Raw genomic sequence first — 12,007 nt, 5'->3', positions numbered from 1 at the left:
GCAGAGGCCGGCGCAGGGCAGCATGCAGCATTTGAGGCTTTTGGCGGCGTGTTGAAGGATGGATGGCCCGTCGTCAGCAGGACGCGAATCGAATGCTGGAATAGGCACGTCGTCCAGCGAATGATGGCGTGAGCTCGGATGGGGTAGGTTGACAAGAGGGGACCGGCGGGCGCACAGGGAGTCTTCGGCAGCACCGTGGGCCACGCAGCGCGCGCACTTCAGCGGGCACGACGCAGGATCCAGCCGGAGACGCCACGGTCGGTCGGTCAGTCAGGTCACCATCGCCACGATTGCCACCACGATGTGTGTCGGACGCGATTGGAGTTGATTTTCAGAATCGATTGATCGATAAGACAACTAGCCGAGCCGTCCTTGGCGAGTAGCTTGAGCCAAGGTCCTTGGATGAGGCTGAAGCTTGTTCGCATTTGGCGTTTCTTGGGCGACAGTTGACATGCCGGATCTCGATGATGACGGCCTTCAAGCTCGAACGTGCCCGCTACTGGCACCTCTTCTCGAAGAGGTAGAGGGAGTAAGCGAGACATGGACGGGAGAAAAAAGGAAAGAAAAAAAAAAAGCTCGCCGGTCATCTTATCCCAGATCAGATTAGATTCGGCCAGGCGTGCCCTTTGCGCCTGCTCAATTGGCTCTGCTCCCCGACCGATATCGCCCAGTGGCTGGCATCCTCCGGTTCCCTCTCCACTCGGCTGATGAGCGACCAGTCGAGACGTCGGCTTTTCCTCTTTTTGCTGCTCTCTCGTCCGTACCAATTGAATCCACGAGGGCCACTTCCGTTTCCGACCACTCTCGGCGCCGGTCCAATTCTTCGCTTCACATCGCCTTGCAACGTCTCGCCTGACCGTCGTTGATATATTTTGCACAAGCCCCGCCCTATCTGATCCGAGTCGGCTCCTCTCTCTCCAACACCTTCGTCCCTCAACACACTCGCAATCATGGGTGTCCTTGACCAGATCAGAGGTCGTGGCGACTCGCGCCATGTCGCCGCCATCGCCAGCCCGGACGAGCCTCAACCTGCTTCGCCCGAGGCTGGTGTCGTTCAGCAAGAGCCCAAGGCCCTCGACGTCGAGACTACTCCCCGCACCGACACCAGCGGCTCCGAGAGGGCAAGCCTCGAAGCCCGCAATGAGAAAGAGATCGAGTTGCACCCCGACGAGGTCACCGCGGATGCCTACATGGGTGTCCAGAAGGCCGAAGCTGCCGCTCTCGTCTGGGGCAGGAAGACCATCTACGCCCTCTACCTCTGGTGAGCTTTGCCCTACTGCTAATCAATTGACCCAGCGCTGACTCGCCGTAGGATTTGGGTCTGCTTCTTCATGCTCGCCTTTCACTCTTCAATCAGCTCCACTCTTCTCCCCTACGCCTACGCTGGTTTCAATAGTGCCCCCCAAATCAGTACCGCCAGCATCTTGGGAACCATCATCGGCGGTGTCTTGAAGCTCCCCATTGCCAAGGTCCTCAACATCTGGGGTCGTGCTGAAGGTCTTGTATTCTTCTTGGCCATCTACATTCTCGGCATCATCGTTAGCGCCGCGTGCACCGGTCCCAATGGTTACGCTGCGGGCTACACGCTGTACTGGATTGGCTACGATGCCATTTACCTCATCCTGGATGTTTTCATCGCCGACACTTCGGGTCTGATCAATCGTGCCTTTGCGTTTGCTTACGCCAGCACCCCCTTCATCATGACGGCCTTTGTCGGTCCGCTTGCCGGTCAGTCTGTCATCGCCACTGCCGGATGGCGTTGGGGCTTTGGCATCTTTGCCATTGTCCAGCCCTTCGTCTTCCTTCCCCTCGCAGCCGTCTTCAAGTACTACGAGAACAAGGCCATCAAGTTGGGCGTCTACAAGCGCGAGCCTAGCGGACGCACCGCCATGCAGTCGCTCGTCCACTACATTCATGAGTTTGATGGTAAGGTTGCAACGTCTGCCGAGATACCTTTCTGCTAACCACCTTTTAGTCGTCGGAGCTCTGATCCTCATGGCGGCCTTCATCCTCTTCCTCCTGCCCTTCAGCTTGCAGCAGTACGGTCGTGCCGAGTACGCCAGCGCCTCCTTCATCGCCATGGTCGTCATCGGATTCTGTCTCTTCTTCGTCTTCGCCGCCTGGGAGAAGTGGTGTACCCGTGTGCACTTTATCCGCTGGGAGCTGTTCAAGCAGCCCACCGTCCTTGGTGCCTGCTGCCTTGCCGCAATCGTCTACTTCTCCTTTTACTCCTGGGACCTCTACTTCTACAACTTCTGCATCGTCGTCTACAACCTCAATGTCTCCATGGCCGGCTACATGGGCCAGATCTACAACGTCGGCTCCTGCTTCTGGGGTGTCGTTTTCGGTGTCTACGTCCGCCTCACCAAGCGCTTCAAGTGGGCCTGCTTCGGCTTCGGTCTGCCTCTTCTGATGCTCGGTGCCGGCCTCATGATTCACTTCCGGGGATCCGACCAGGGCATTGGCTACGTTGTCATGTGCCAAATCTTCATTGCGTTTGGTGGTGGCACTCTCGTTATCGGCGAAGACATGGCGGTCATGGCTGCTGCTGACCACGATGGCGTTCCTCTCATGCTGTCGCTCATTGGTCTGGCCTCGTCTGTTGGTGGTTCCATTGGCTACGCCGTCTCGGCCGCCATCTACTCCAACACTTTCCCCCAGGCTCTCCGCAATGCCCTTCCTGCCTCCGCCAAGTCTGACTGGAACACCATCTACCTGGGTGGTTACACCACTCAGCAGACCTACCCGGTCGGCTCCGAGATTCGCAATGCCATCAACCACGCTTGGGGCGAGAGCCAGCGCAATGGCGCCATTGCCGCAACTGCCATTCTTGTCCTGGGTTTCCCTGCCATTGCTGTCTGGAAGGACTACAATGTCGCCAAGAAGCAGGTCAAGGGTAACGTGTTGTAAGGTGCGAGCATGTAGAAAGCTTGCAGCTGTTTTTGGGACCAAATTTAGCAATTTGTTGTCTACAACACAGCTACTTGGACTACGACAACGCTCAATCTGAGGAAAGCCTTGGAGCGCTCCTGAGGTATCATCAATGATGACCGTAATGGTGGATGGAATTTTAGACAAAGGTTATGAACGGTGTCGGGCTGGGTTTGATGGGTCGGTCGTAGTTTCTCGTGATACCACTTTTTCTTTTTCTTCTTCCTTTCGTTTTGCTGGTTCCTTGTACAAAGTCATAGCATGTGGTGCAGATGGTTCATATCCGCACCTCTTGGTAATCACTGCCAAAGTGCCAAAAACAATGGAGATCAAAAGGGCGTTTTTCTGCTTGCTACATCCATGCAAAGTCATCCCATCCTCAAAAGTGATTTCTGCATGCTCGCTCAAACGTCCAAGTCTTTAGGTGGCAAGGTTTTTGACCACTCCCTGTACACATGTACCTCGACTTCCTTGCCAAACAACTAAGTCCAGGAGCACAGCTACAGGGAGCATTCGAGCATCCCGCACCGCTTTGGAGTTGCCGTTTCTTTTGCGACCCCCAGGTGTCATCGTTTCGCCTCTCGGACTTCGCACTTAGCAGCAGTCTCTCTACAAGCTTCTCGTATGTCCGAGGAGCAGGCGAGCAAACGAAGCTGCACATGGCGCTCCAAGCGAAGCCAGCGGGCGGGCGGACGGACGAGTGGCTGCATGCAGCGTCCGGGACGGAGCGAGAGCGATCCTGCCCGCTGCCCCGTCGTGGCGAACACGAGGACAGGACGGAGGGCAGACAGACGACGGAGGAAGACGGGTCCAGGTGCCGACGACGGCGCTCGCTGGCATGTGGCGACAGACATTATTCCTGGCATTGGGTCGCATCGCTTCCCAGGAGCAGAGGATGGAATCGGGCGGACGGTTGCGGGATCCCTACCGAGCGATGCTGCTACTACGATTCTCAATTTTACGTTCGTCTACTACTTCCAGCGTTAGGAAGCAGTCAAACTTTGCCGTTGCCGGCGTGAGGCTCAACCAGAGGAGGGAAGCAAGGGGGTCATGGTCACCCCGCACTCGACAACTCCTTGGGGTCTTTTCTGGTGCCACGGTGCCTGGGAAAATGCTGAAGAACGACCCTTCGTCATCCAGGCACCAAGCAGACGGCAGTTCAGCCTGGGCGCAAGCCATGGCATCATCGACATGACGCCGCATAGTGAGTCGGAATCGATTTCGGTCCCAGGGATTTGGGGCGTTGCAGAATATGGGGAAGGGCAAATATGGGGAAGGGAAGGGAGGGCGGATATGAATGGACGTGGAGCTGAAACGCGTGTTTCTTCACGGCTCAACCGCGCCTGCGGAATGCCTGTGAGATTGTTCGAAGAGAGCCTGGAATGTGCGAGCTGTTGCTGTACCTGCGTCGTCGTCCCTTGGTCCCTGGCGGACGATGGATCTGGACATCAACCACTCCCCTCGCCACTTCGGAAAAAATTCACGACAGCAAAGCGGCGGTACGGGTCTACAAATAGACATGTCAAGCGACAGGTAGGCTGGGCAGGCTAAATTCGCCCTTCCAGCCACTCTCGGCGCAATTATTGCCAGGCGGTGGTATCGTCTCCACTGTCCGCGTCAGCTCCTCGCTCGACGCGGGCCAACCGTATTCCTCCGAAGCATTTTCTACCATTTGCATCGGTCTTTGTTCTCTGCCCACCACCACACCACACTACATGTCGTTGCGATGGCGGCGGGCTGACCAACCAGCAGAATGACTGGGCAACTGTGACAATCGGGTTGTTTGTTTGGTTCTTGGAGCAGAGCATCAGACCGCCCAGCACCAACAATGAAATCAACACTGTTGCTCGCTCGTCATTCTGCTTGTTTCTGACCTGCGCCTTCTAGCAGCTCCAAGCAAGTGCTATACGGTTTCTAGTCCCCCCAGACCAAAGTCCGAGGGGACCAAGCGGTGGCCCTCAGTCGTCGTCAGCGCGCCGACCTCCGCGGCTGCGAACGTCCAGAACACACGTAGGAACACACGTCCACTTGCTGCGCCTGCGTGGCAGCATGTCTCAGTGGTACATTGTAGAATTTCTTTCGTTTTGCTTCTTGAATTTGCTATGTAAAGCGGCTGTAGGCTCCTGGTACTTGAATTTGATCTGGTCATTCTCTCTGTGCGACACTCGTTGGCCTCTTTCGATCGAGAAAAAGGCGTGATATCCTTCGTCTTCTTCCGTCTTCTCGCCACGCTTGGCTTGGCTGCCCCCCGATTTCATATCAAATCAGTCGTCCTCTTCTCTTCCTGTCCATCCGCCTCTTCTCTCTCTGCGCTGTCGTTTGACAACTCCTCGTCTTGCGTCTTTGGCCTTCCATCCTAGGACCGGACTCTTCATCAACACCTTCTCCCTCCACACCCACCACTCAGTATTTTGGATCGATTCCAAACAAACAAACAAACAACATGCTCGCACCACTTCTCTGGACGACTGCGGCGGCCACCGCAGCGGCCCTCCTCCTCCCCCGCGTCGCCCTCGCCGCGACCTGCAACCCGACCAACAGTTCGCAATTCCCCTGCACACCGAACCCAGGACTGTGCAAATCCTCCTTCTCGACCGACTTCACGTCCGGCCAAAACACGTCCTGGAGCATGACGTACGGCAGCGTCGACTACACGTCGTCCGGCGCCGAGTTCACCATTGCCAAACAGGGCGATGCGCCCACCATGCAGACGGACTTCTACATCTGGTACGGCAAGGTTGCCGTCACGATGAAGTCGGCGCCTGGTCAAGGTATCATCAGCTCGATCGTGTTGGAGAGTGATGATTATGACGAGATTGATTGGGTAAGTCTGCTTCTTCCTTTGCTTGGCCCCTCCCTCGTTCGGCCCCTGGGAGAGAAGCCTGTGTGGGGACTGGGAGCATTCATGAACATTGGTGGTCTTTTTGCTAGGGCAGAGAGAAGAAAACAATAAGCAGAGGGGCCTTCATTTTGTTTTGCCCCTTACCTCGCCATCCCCATCTAACGCCGCCACCCAGGAATTTTTCGGCAGCGAAAACACCGAGGTCGAAAGCAACTACTTCGGCAAGGGCAACACGACGACCTACGACCGCGAGGAGTACCACACAGTCAGCACGCCGCAAGACACGTCGCACGTGTACACGGTCGAATGGACGGAAACCTCTCTGAGCTGGATCATCGATGGCACCGTGGTGCGCACGCTGGCCTCGTCGGCCGCGCTCGACGGCAAAAACTACCCGCAGACGCCCATGCGCGTCAAGCTGGGCATCTGGGCCGGTGGCGACAGCTCCAACGGCTACTGGACGCGCGTGTGGGCCGGCGGAAACACGACGTACAGCGCCGCGGCCGGCATGCCGTGGACAATGGCGGTCGAGAAGGTCGAGATCACCAACTACAATCCCGCCAGCGCGTACAACTGGACGGATACGACGGGCAGCTCGGACAGCATTGCCGTGGTGGGTTCGTGTGCTAGCAACAGCACTGCTGCCAGCTCCAGCGCGATTGCCAGCGCCAGTGCCATCGCGAGTTCGAGTGCGGGTGCCGTTGTGTCGACGCCTGGAGCTGTCGTCTCTACGCCTGTTTCCACTCCGGGAGCTTCGACGCCTACGCCGTCGGGTGCTATTTACACGGGTGCGGCTGCTCCTGGTACGCTCCAGTCGGGTGTGCTAGCTGCCGCTGGCGCCTTTGCCATGGCCGCGTTTCTCTGAGCAAGCATTCGATGGCGCTCGAGGCAGCGGATGATCATGATGTGCGGGCGGGCGGGAATGCGTCTTTCTGCAATGTACCAAAAGGCGAAGAGGGTTGGGCTAGGTTGGGTTTCTTTTCTTGCAGTTCCAACGCTGCTCATCTTGCGTTTCTCTTTCTTCTTACGGCCACGGCCGTTGCATACGCTTGCTTCTTGAATGCATGAGCTCTGTTTCTCCCATGAGATGGCGTTGACGACATTTGGTTGGCCGTTTGATTGTTTGTTTTGATAGTCAGAATATTCTTCGCGCCTGAAGGACGTCATCACTCCATGCCCGGGCTCCAGTGCGATGTTGGCGGCCGGAGTGACTCTTTTCCTATAATTGGCGTCTGGCGCAGGGCCTGAGAGGGAAGACGGTCAGAGTCGTGTGCGGTGAAGAGCTCTAGTCAATGGCGACTTCGTTGGTCAAGTGCCGGACACATTCGGGACTTGAAGCATACGCGATTGAAGAGTCTGAGTGAATCTTCATGCGGCCGAATGGACGCATGGAACATGCAAGCGTCTCGACGCGTAAGGGCAGTTATACACCCTAGAGCAACAGATAGTAAGCATCCAACCTCGAAGCTATACAGGCAAGTAGCAACCACAGCAGCCTCCGTAGAAATTGGAAACGGGGAGCGTCCAAAGAGCTTGAAATCTATTCAAAATCGAAGTAGACTGTCGCGGCCCGCAGACTCTGCTTGATCGACTCCTCCACTTCGGCCATCTCTTCCGCCACAAAACTCTCCAAGTCTGCCTTGGCGCCGACCCTCCACTCTTCCCACCGGTCTTCTGCTTCGTCCAAACCAAGCTCGGCGTCTCGTCTGGCGTCATGGACCTCGAAGTCCAACATGTACTCGATGGCATTGACTCTTTCGTCGAAATGTTTCTTCAGATCGGCTATTTGTTGCGTGTTCGAAGCTCGTGCGCTCTCGGTGTCGGATATCAGACGAGAAAGTTGATCGCTTACTGTGTTGACGCGGTCCTCCAGTGTGTCGATGCGGGTTTCCAAGGGTCTCGGCAGTGAAGTCGAAGGCTCCTCGGTTGCTGGGGTTGAGTCGGCAGCAGCTGGCACTGACGCCGCTGTTGGCTCAGCGGAGGACACGGCTTTGGGCACCTGTGAAGCGGAAGAGGATGATCTGGCCTCCTCACGCAACGTTTTGACTTCTCCTCGTAAAGCTCGAATCTCGTCTTGGAGTCTCCGCTTCCAGTTGTGCTCTTCATCCTCATCTTCTTCAGTGTCTCCGGGAGCATTCGCAGGCGCGAACTTGACTCTTTTTGTCGATGGTTCCGCCTCTGGTGATAAATCTGTGCAAGATTGTATGAGATACTTGCTTCCGTGATTCCCGTGAAAAGTGACTTACCGCGTCTGGGTTTCTTGAGCGAAGATTTACTTTCCAGTGCTAGTGGGGGAGCAGGTCCAATCTGGTCATATGAAGGCGGGCTGGCGTCATCGGGAGCGGTTGCGGTCTCAAGCGAGTCCCATTGAAGTAAGACGGCTCCTTTCCCGCCATACATGCGCTTGAATTCAGGCCAGTCCGCGTGGTACTTGTGCCCTGAAATCAATGCTGCAGAGAGTTGTTGAGTTTGACTGTGGGACAAAAATTGCGAGGGAATGTAGAGAGTGAATTTGGCGACCTGGGCGAGCGATTTGAGACGTTCGAGGGCTCCTCGAGCTTTCTTATTCTTTGGCACTCTAGCAGTGGCGGGACCAAGGAGCGATATGGGTTTCGTCATTTCAAACTCGAGCCCGATAACGTGACCAGACGTGTTGTTGCCGACAAATGGGCTTTGGACTGCATCGGGTATTGACGTGCTTTTGACGATTGCTTGAACGTTGACAGGGTCGATCAAGAGATGGAGGTAGGTGGTGCGCGCGAAAGCCTTCAGCTCGACGGGCACGCGAATGTCGAAAAGAGCTGTTGACCGGGATGGGTTCAGACGAATATCGGCAACGACTCTGGTTCCTGCATTGCCGAGCTTGGATCCAAAAAACGTAGATGGAGCGCCTTCATCGAAACGCCATTCAGCAATGACAGGCGCATTCGAAACCTCCAACTGACACTCAAGCGGTGGCTTTGACGCCGTCGGGGAACACTCAGCTGGTGTGTTTGCAGCTTCCAGGTGACACTGATGAATTGTTGCCATGGTTAGATTGGTGAAGTGCTATCTACCCTCACCATTAGCAATTTCTAGCCTGATGATAGCAGGGACGAAACTTGTCCAAGGTTAAGGAAAAACAAAATTCCACCGCTGATTCACGATCCCAAAGTCCTCGCCGCCCTAGCGCAGAACACAGTTTACGCCCGCACCAGCGAGGCACCTCCCGATAACCGGAGACACAGTCGGGTCCAACCCAAAGGGTGGACACACACAGACCCCAGATCTTTCACCAAAGGTGCGTTGAAACACGTTTGGTGAGTAGACACTAGCAAGATGGCCTGCTTGTGAACATCGGGTTTCTCAAAGAGAATGCCTGGCGGACAAGCACGACGCGACACCACCCGAAAGTGATGCGCGCCTATAAACCGGAGCTGATGCTTCCACTCCCCACCAAGTTATGTCCCCTCCGAACCTCTCCAGTGGTTGAGTTGAGCGATCGGGTTGCGCGCCGAGGGAGGCCGACCAGGGCGAGGCGATGTGTAGGCGCGTTGCTGTTGCTGAAGTCGTAGTCGAAAGTGGTTGCAGGGAGCGAGCGAAATGGCGGGTGATGAAAAGACAGGCGATAAGGTGGAGATGGTGATGAGGTAGAGGAGGAGAGTTGGAGGAGGAGGTTGGGAAGTGGCGGCCGGCAGACAGAGTCCAGTGATGACATAAGCAAGGCTTGGCGAGTACCTCGCGCACTGACCAGAAAATGTCGTTGCCGTCCGCCTCCCGCCCGTCCGAGGTGCGAGGGTCCGAGGGTCCGTCTGCTGTCCGACACCACTCACCAAAAGACTGCGCACCACGGGCAAGTCGGCCAGCTATTGCGTGTTGTTTTGAAATTCATGCCCCTTTGCTCATCACACTTCATTTCACCGTCTCTGATCAAAGAACACACAGTCGCGACAGGCCCACTTGCAATCCAACCCACTCCGCTAAGCCCTATGAATCCGCCAGCTGTGAGCGGCGACACTCCAAGGGCAAGCTATGCCAAAGGCCTCCAATCAAAGCCTGTGAGGGTCTGAACTGAGCATGTCCCCAATTGCACAATTGTGCCTTGGGCGGCTTCTCACAACATTTTGCTGATGCGTCCCTGTACTTACCGACCTGCGGATGGGGCAAAAGCGAGATTTATGAGCCATCAAAGAACGAACCAGGAACCACTTTATCGCGACAGCCAAAGATCGTTGGATAGCCAGTATAATGAAGCGTTGCGATACCGGAACTTGAGGTGGTCCCTGGATATGGATTCCGTCGTGTCGACTGTTCTGGGCGTCCAACCCAAACATTCATCCTGGGGAAACCACGCCAGGGCGAGCTAAGCGGAGCTCGTTCTTGCTATCAGAACATGAAAGAGCAGAGGATAGGTTTCAGTCCAAGGCAAAGGGGCCAGCGAATCACTGAGTCGTGGTTGAAGCTCAGGTTCTTTTAGGCAAGGGAAGCGAACTTGGCGGCTGCCATTGACTCGTGAGCTCCACCAACGATGTTCGTATCCGTTTCACGTAGGGCGTCCCCAGAACCGACATACTCCTTGAAACTATTTTTATGATGAGGGAGGGCTGGAGGATTTATCCAATGTGACCGGTATCATCTTGGGCTGTCTTGTCCAACGCGTAAACCGGGCTCAAAGCGCGCTCGCGTGAGGACAGCTTCTGCGTGTTTAAAGTCTGGACGAATAGTACCTACATGCTGTATATGAACTTGGGACATGCTGGCATGAGGCCTCTCAGGCAAGCAGGCAGTGCTCCCAACCAGCCCAACCAGTTTTTATTCATGATAGTACTTGGCTACTTCTGAACTTCAGCAACATCATGGCAACGCCCTCTGGAATCGAGCTTCCACCCAACCTCAAGGTTGCAATCCCAACTCTTGTTGGAAGTTCTTTATCATGCATAGCAACCAGCTGTGTTCTAGTCTCATGGGTTTTTCTGGGACGCGGAAAGCGCTCATTCCGATATGCTCTTGTCCTGAATTTGACATTTGCAGGTACGTCTATTGCCCACGTTCAACAATACGGGACAAGCTAATAGGTCAATGAACAGAGTGGTTGAATTCTTTAAACAATACCGTATCGGGTATATATCGAATGATGCACGTTGGCGACCGCGTCCCTGGCGACAGTTGCACATTGAATGGCTGGATCGGTCAGCTCTCTGTTCAGGTATGAAGCATGAGGTGCAGCTGAAGAGCATGGTCCACTAACATCTTTCAAGGCCGCAGACTTTTCTATTCTGGCAATAGCTGTGGTCACGATATTGACCATTAAGCTGAAGTCTTACATCCTCGATGCCACTTTTGACAAGAAGATTCTCATCTGCATCTCGATATGGATAGTGCCACTGTCCACTGCAACAGCTGCCGTTGTGATGCACCAGATTGCGCCAGTGAGCGGCAACTGGTGCTGGATCTCAGGGGAAAAGCCATACCTTCGATATGCCCTAGGCCACGCCTGGCGGTTCGGAATCATAATCATCACAGTCGTGATCTACGCCTACGTTTTCTTCTACATGCGCAAGCGCTTCAGGTACATCGAAGAGACCATAAGCACTGGATCTTACGATTATGGCCGAAGTTTCCACCACGAGCTAGCGGTGGTGCCGCCCCCATCACCGAATAGACTGGACACCAAACACGTCCATCTCGGCACGAACCTGTCCAACACCATCACCAACACCTCGAGCAGCACCAGCCACGCTCGCCGGATAAAGCACAGGAGGCAACAAAGCAGAAGCATTGAGCGCGACATTTGGCGAATACTCCTTCTCAACACGTACCCCATGCTTTATCTGATCCTGTGGATTCCGGGAATCCTCAACCGCATCATGGAGGCAGCAGGGAAAGACTACGAATGGCTTGATGTCATGCAGTGCTCGACGCAGTACATTGGTTTTGCCAACGCAATCACATATGGATACAAGGAGCATTCGCGAGACGTTGCCGCATGGATGAAGAGCTTGGGATAAGAGGGCTTCAAAATTCTTTCTGGTCATTCGGCTGGACGAGCTGGATCTCGACCCTACTTCTTTTCTCTATGATTGTCATGACCCTTATATCCCCTTTTGTTTCTTCACTTCTCAGACCTCCTGTTGAGGTGCTTAAACACCCTTGCACGGCATACTCTTTCTTCAACCCTGTCATCCTACTAGTTTCGTTGTTGACTAGGGCATAGCCAGGAGAATCCCATTGATGTTTTCATTGCCAAGCCTTCGT

At 55.0% G+C, this 12,007-nt stretch overlaps 5 protein-coding genes across 5 annotated transcripts; 4 read left to right on the top strand and 1 right to left on the bottom strand.

Annotated features, from left to right (window-relative positions):
• Positions 1–950: 950 nt before the first annotated feature.
• BKA78DRAFT_245692 (putative siderochrome-iron transporter) lies at positions 951–2,910 on the top strand (the record flags this gene model as incomplete). The annotated part of the gene is made up of 3 exons (XM_066884147.1): positions 951–1,261; positions 1,313–1,926; positions 1,976–2,910. The coding sequence occupies 3 exons, from the start codon at positions 951–953 to the stop codon at positions 2,908–2,910; spliced, it is 1,860 nt and encodes a 619-aa protein (XP_066747941.1).
• A 479-nt stretch (positions 2,911–3,389) lies between these two features.
• On the top strand, positions 3,390–4,993 carry BKA78DRAFT_306261 (uncharacterized protein). The gene has a single exon (XM_066887762.1). The coding sequence runs from the start codon at positions 3,982–3,984 to the stop codon at positions 4,480–4,482; it is 501 nt and encodes a 166-aa protein (XP_066747940.1). The 5' UTR covers positions 3,390–3,981; the 3' UTR covers positions 4,483–4,993.
• A 234-nt stretch (positions 4,994–5,227) lies between these two features.
• On the top strand, positions 5,228–6,896 carry BKA78DRAFT_80223 (concanavalin A-like lectin/glucanase domain-containing protein). Its single transcript, XM_066893772.1, has 2 exons — positions 5,228–5,755; positions 5,949–6,896. Exons 1-2 carry the CDS (start codon positions 5,375–5,377, stop codon positions 6,636–6,638), a joined length of 1,071 nt encoding a protein of 356 aa, XP_066747939.1. The 5' UTR covers positions 5,228–5,374; the 3' UTR covers positions 6,639–6,896.
• A 79-nt stretch (positions 6,897–6,975) lies between these two features.
• BKA78DRAFT_80171 (uncharacterized protein) lies at positions 6,976–8,960 on the bottom strand. Its single transcript, XM_066893770.1, has 2 exons — positions 8,020–8,960; positions 6,976–7,963 (listed from the first exon to the last, which is right to left on the bottom strand). Exons 1-2 carry the CDS (start codon positions 8,801–8,803, stop codon positions 7,314–7,316), a joined length of 1,434 nt encoding a protein of 477 aa, XP_066747938.1. The 5' UTR covers positions 8,804–8,960; the 3' UTR covers positions 6,976–7,313.
• Positions 8,961–10,327: 1,367 nt separating this feature from the next.
• On the top strand, positions 10,328–11,891 carry BKA78DRAFT_365220 (G protein-coupled glucose receptor regulating Gpa2-domain-containing protein). Its single transcript, XM_066892542.1, has 3 exons — positions 10,328–10,783; positions 10,840–10,958; positions 11,011–11,891. Exons 1-3 carry the CDS (start codon positions 10,609–10,611, stop codon positions 11,758–11,760), a joined length of 1,044 nt encoding a protein of 347 aa, XP_066747937.1. The 5' UTR covers positions 10,328–10,608; the 3' UTR covers positions 11,761–11,891.
• Positions 11,892–12,007: the final 116 nt, after the last annotated feature.

Source organism: Phyllosticta capitalensis, assembly GCF_038381095.1.
Source record: "Phyllosticta capitalensis strain CBS 128856 chromosome Unknown BKA78scaffold_2, whole genome shotgun sequence".
In the NCBI taxonomy this organism is placed as follows: domain Eukaryota; kingdom Fungi; phylum Ascomycota; class Dothideomycetes; order Botryosphaeriales; family Phyllostictaceae; genus Phyllosticta; species Phyllosticta capitalensis.
The sequence above is the reverse complement of the archived record's forward strand: the minus strand, read 5'-3'. Positions and strand labels throughout refer to the sequence as shown.

Bases quoted from the DNA above. Each gene is read 5' to 3' on its own strand.
- BKA78DRAFT_306261 (XM_066887762.1), top strand. From the start codon at position 3,982: ATGGTCACCCCGCACTCGACAACTCCTTGGGGTCTTTTCTGGTGCCAC.
- BKA78DRAFT_365220 (XM_066892542.1), top strand. From the start codon at position 10,609: ATGGCAACGCCCTCTGGAATCGAGCTTCCACCCAACCTCAAGGTTGCA. The intron at 10,784-10,839 runs GTACGTCTATTG...GTCAATGAACAG, and splicing joins CCTGAATTTGACATTTGCAG to AGTGGTTGAATTCTTTAAAC. The intron at 10,959-11,010 runs GTATGAAGCATG...ACATCTTTCAAG, and splicing joins TCGGTCAGCTCTCTGTTCAG to GCCGCAGACTTTTCTATTCT.
- BKA78DRAFT_80223 (XM_066893772.1), top strand. From the start codon at position 5,375: ATGCTCGCACCACTTCTCTGGACGACTGCGGCGGCCACCGCAGCGGCC. The intron at 5,756-5,948 runs GTAAGTCTGCTT...GCCGCCACCCAG, and splicing joins ATTATGACGAGATTGATTGG to GAATTTTTCGGCAGCGAAAA.
- BKA78DRAFT_80171 (XM_066893770.1), bottom strand. From the start codon at position 8,803: ATGGCAACAATTCATCAGTGTCACCTGGAAGCTGCAAACACACCAGCT. The intron at 7,964-8,019 runs GTAAGTCACTTT...AATCTTGCACAG, and splicing joins GCTCAAGAAACCCAGACGCG to ATTTATCACCAGAGGCGGAA.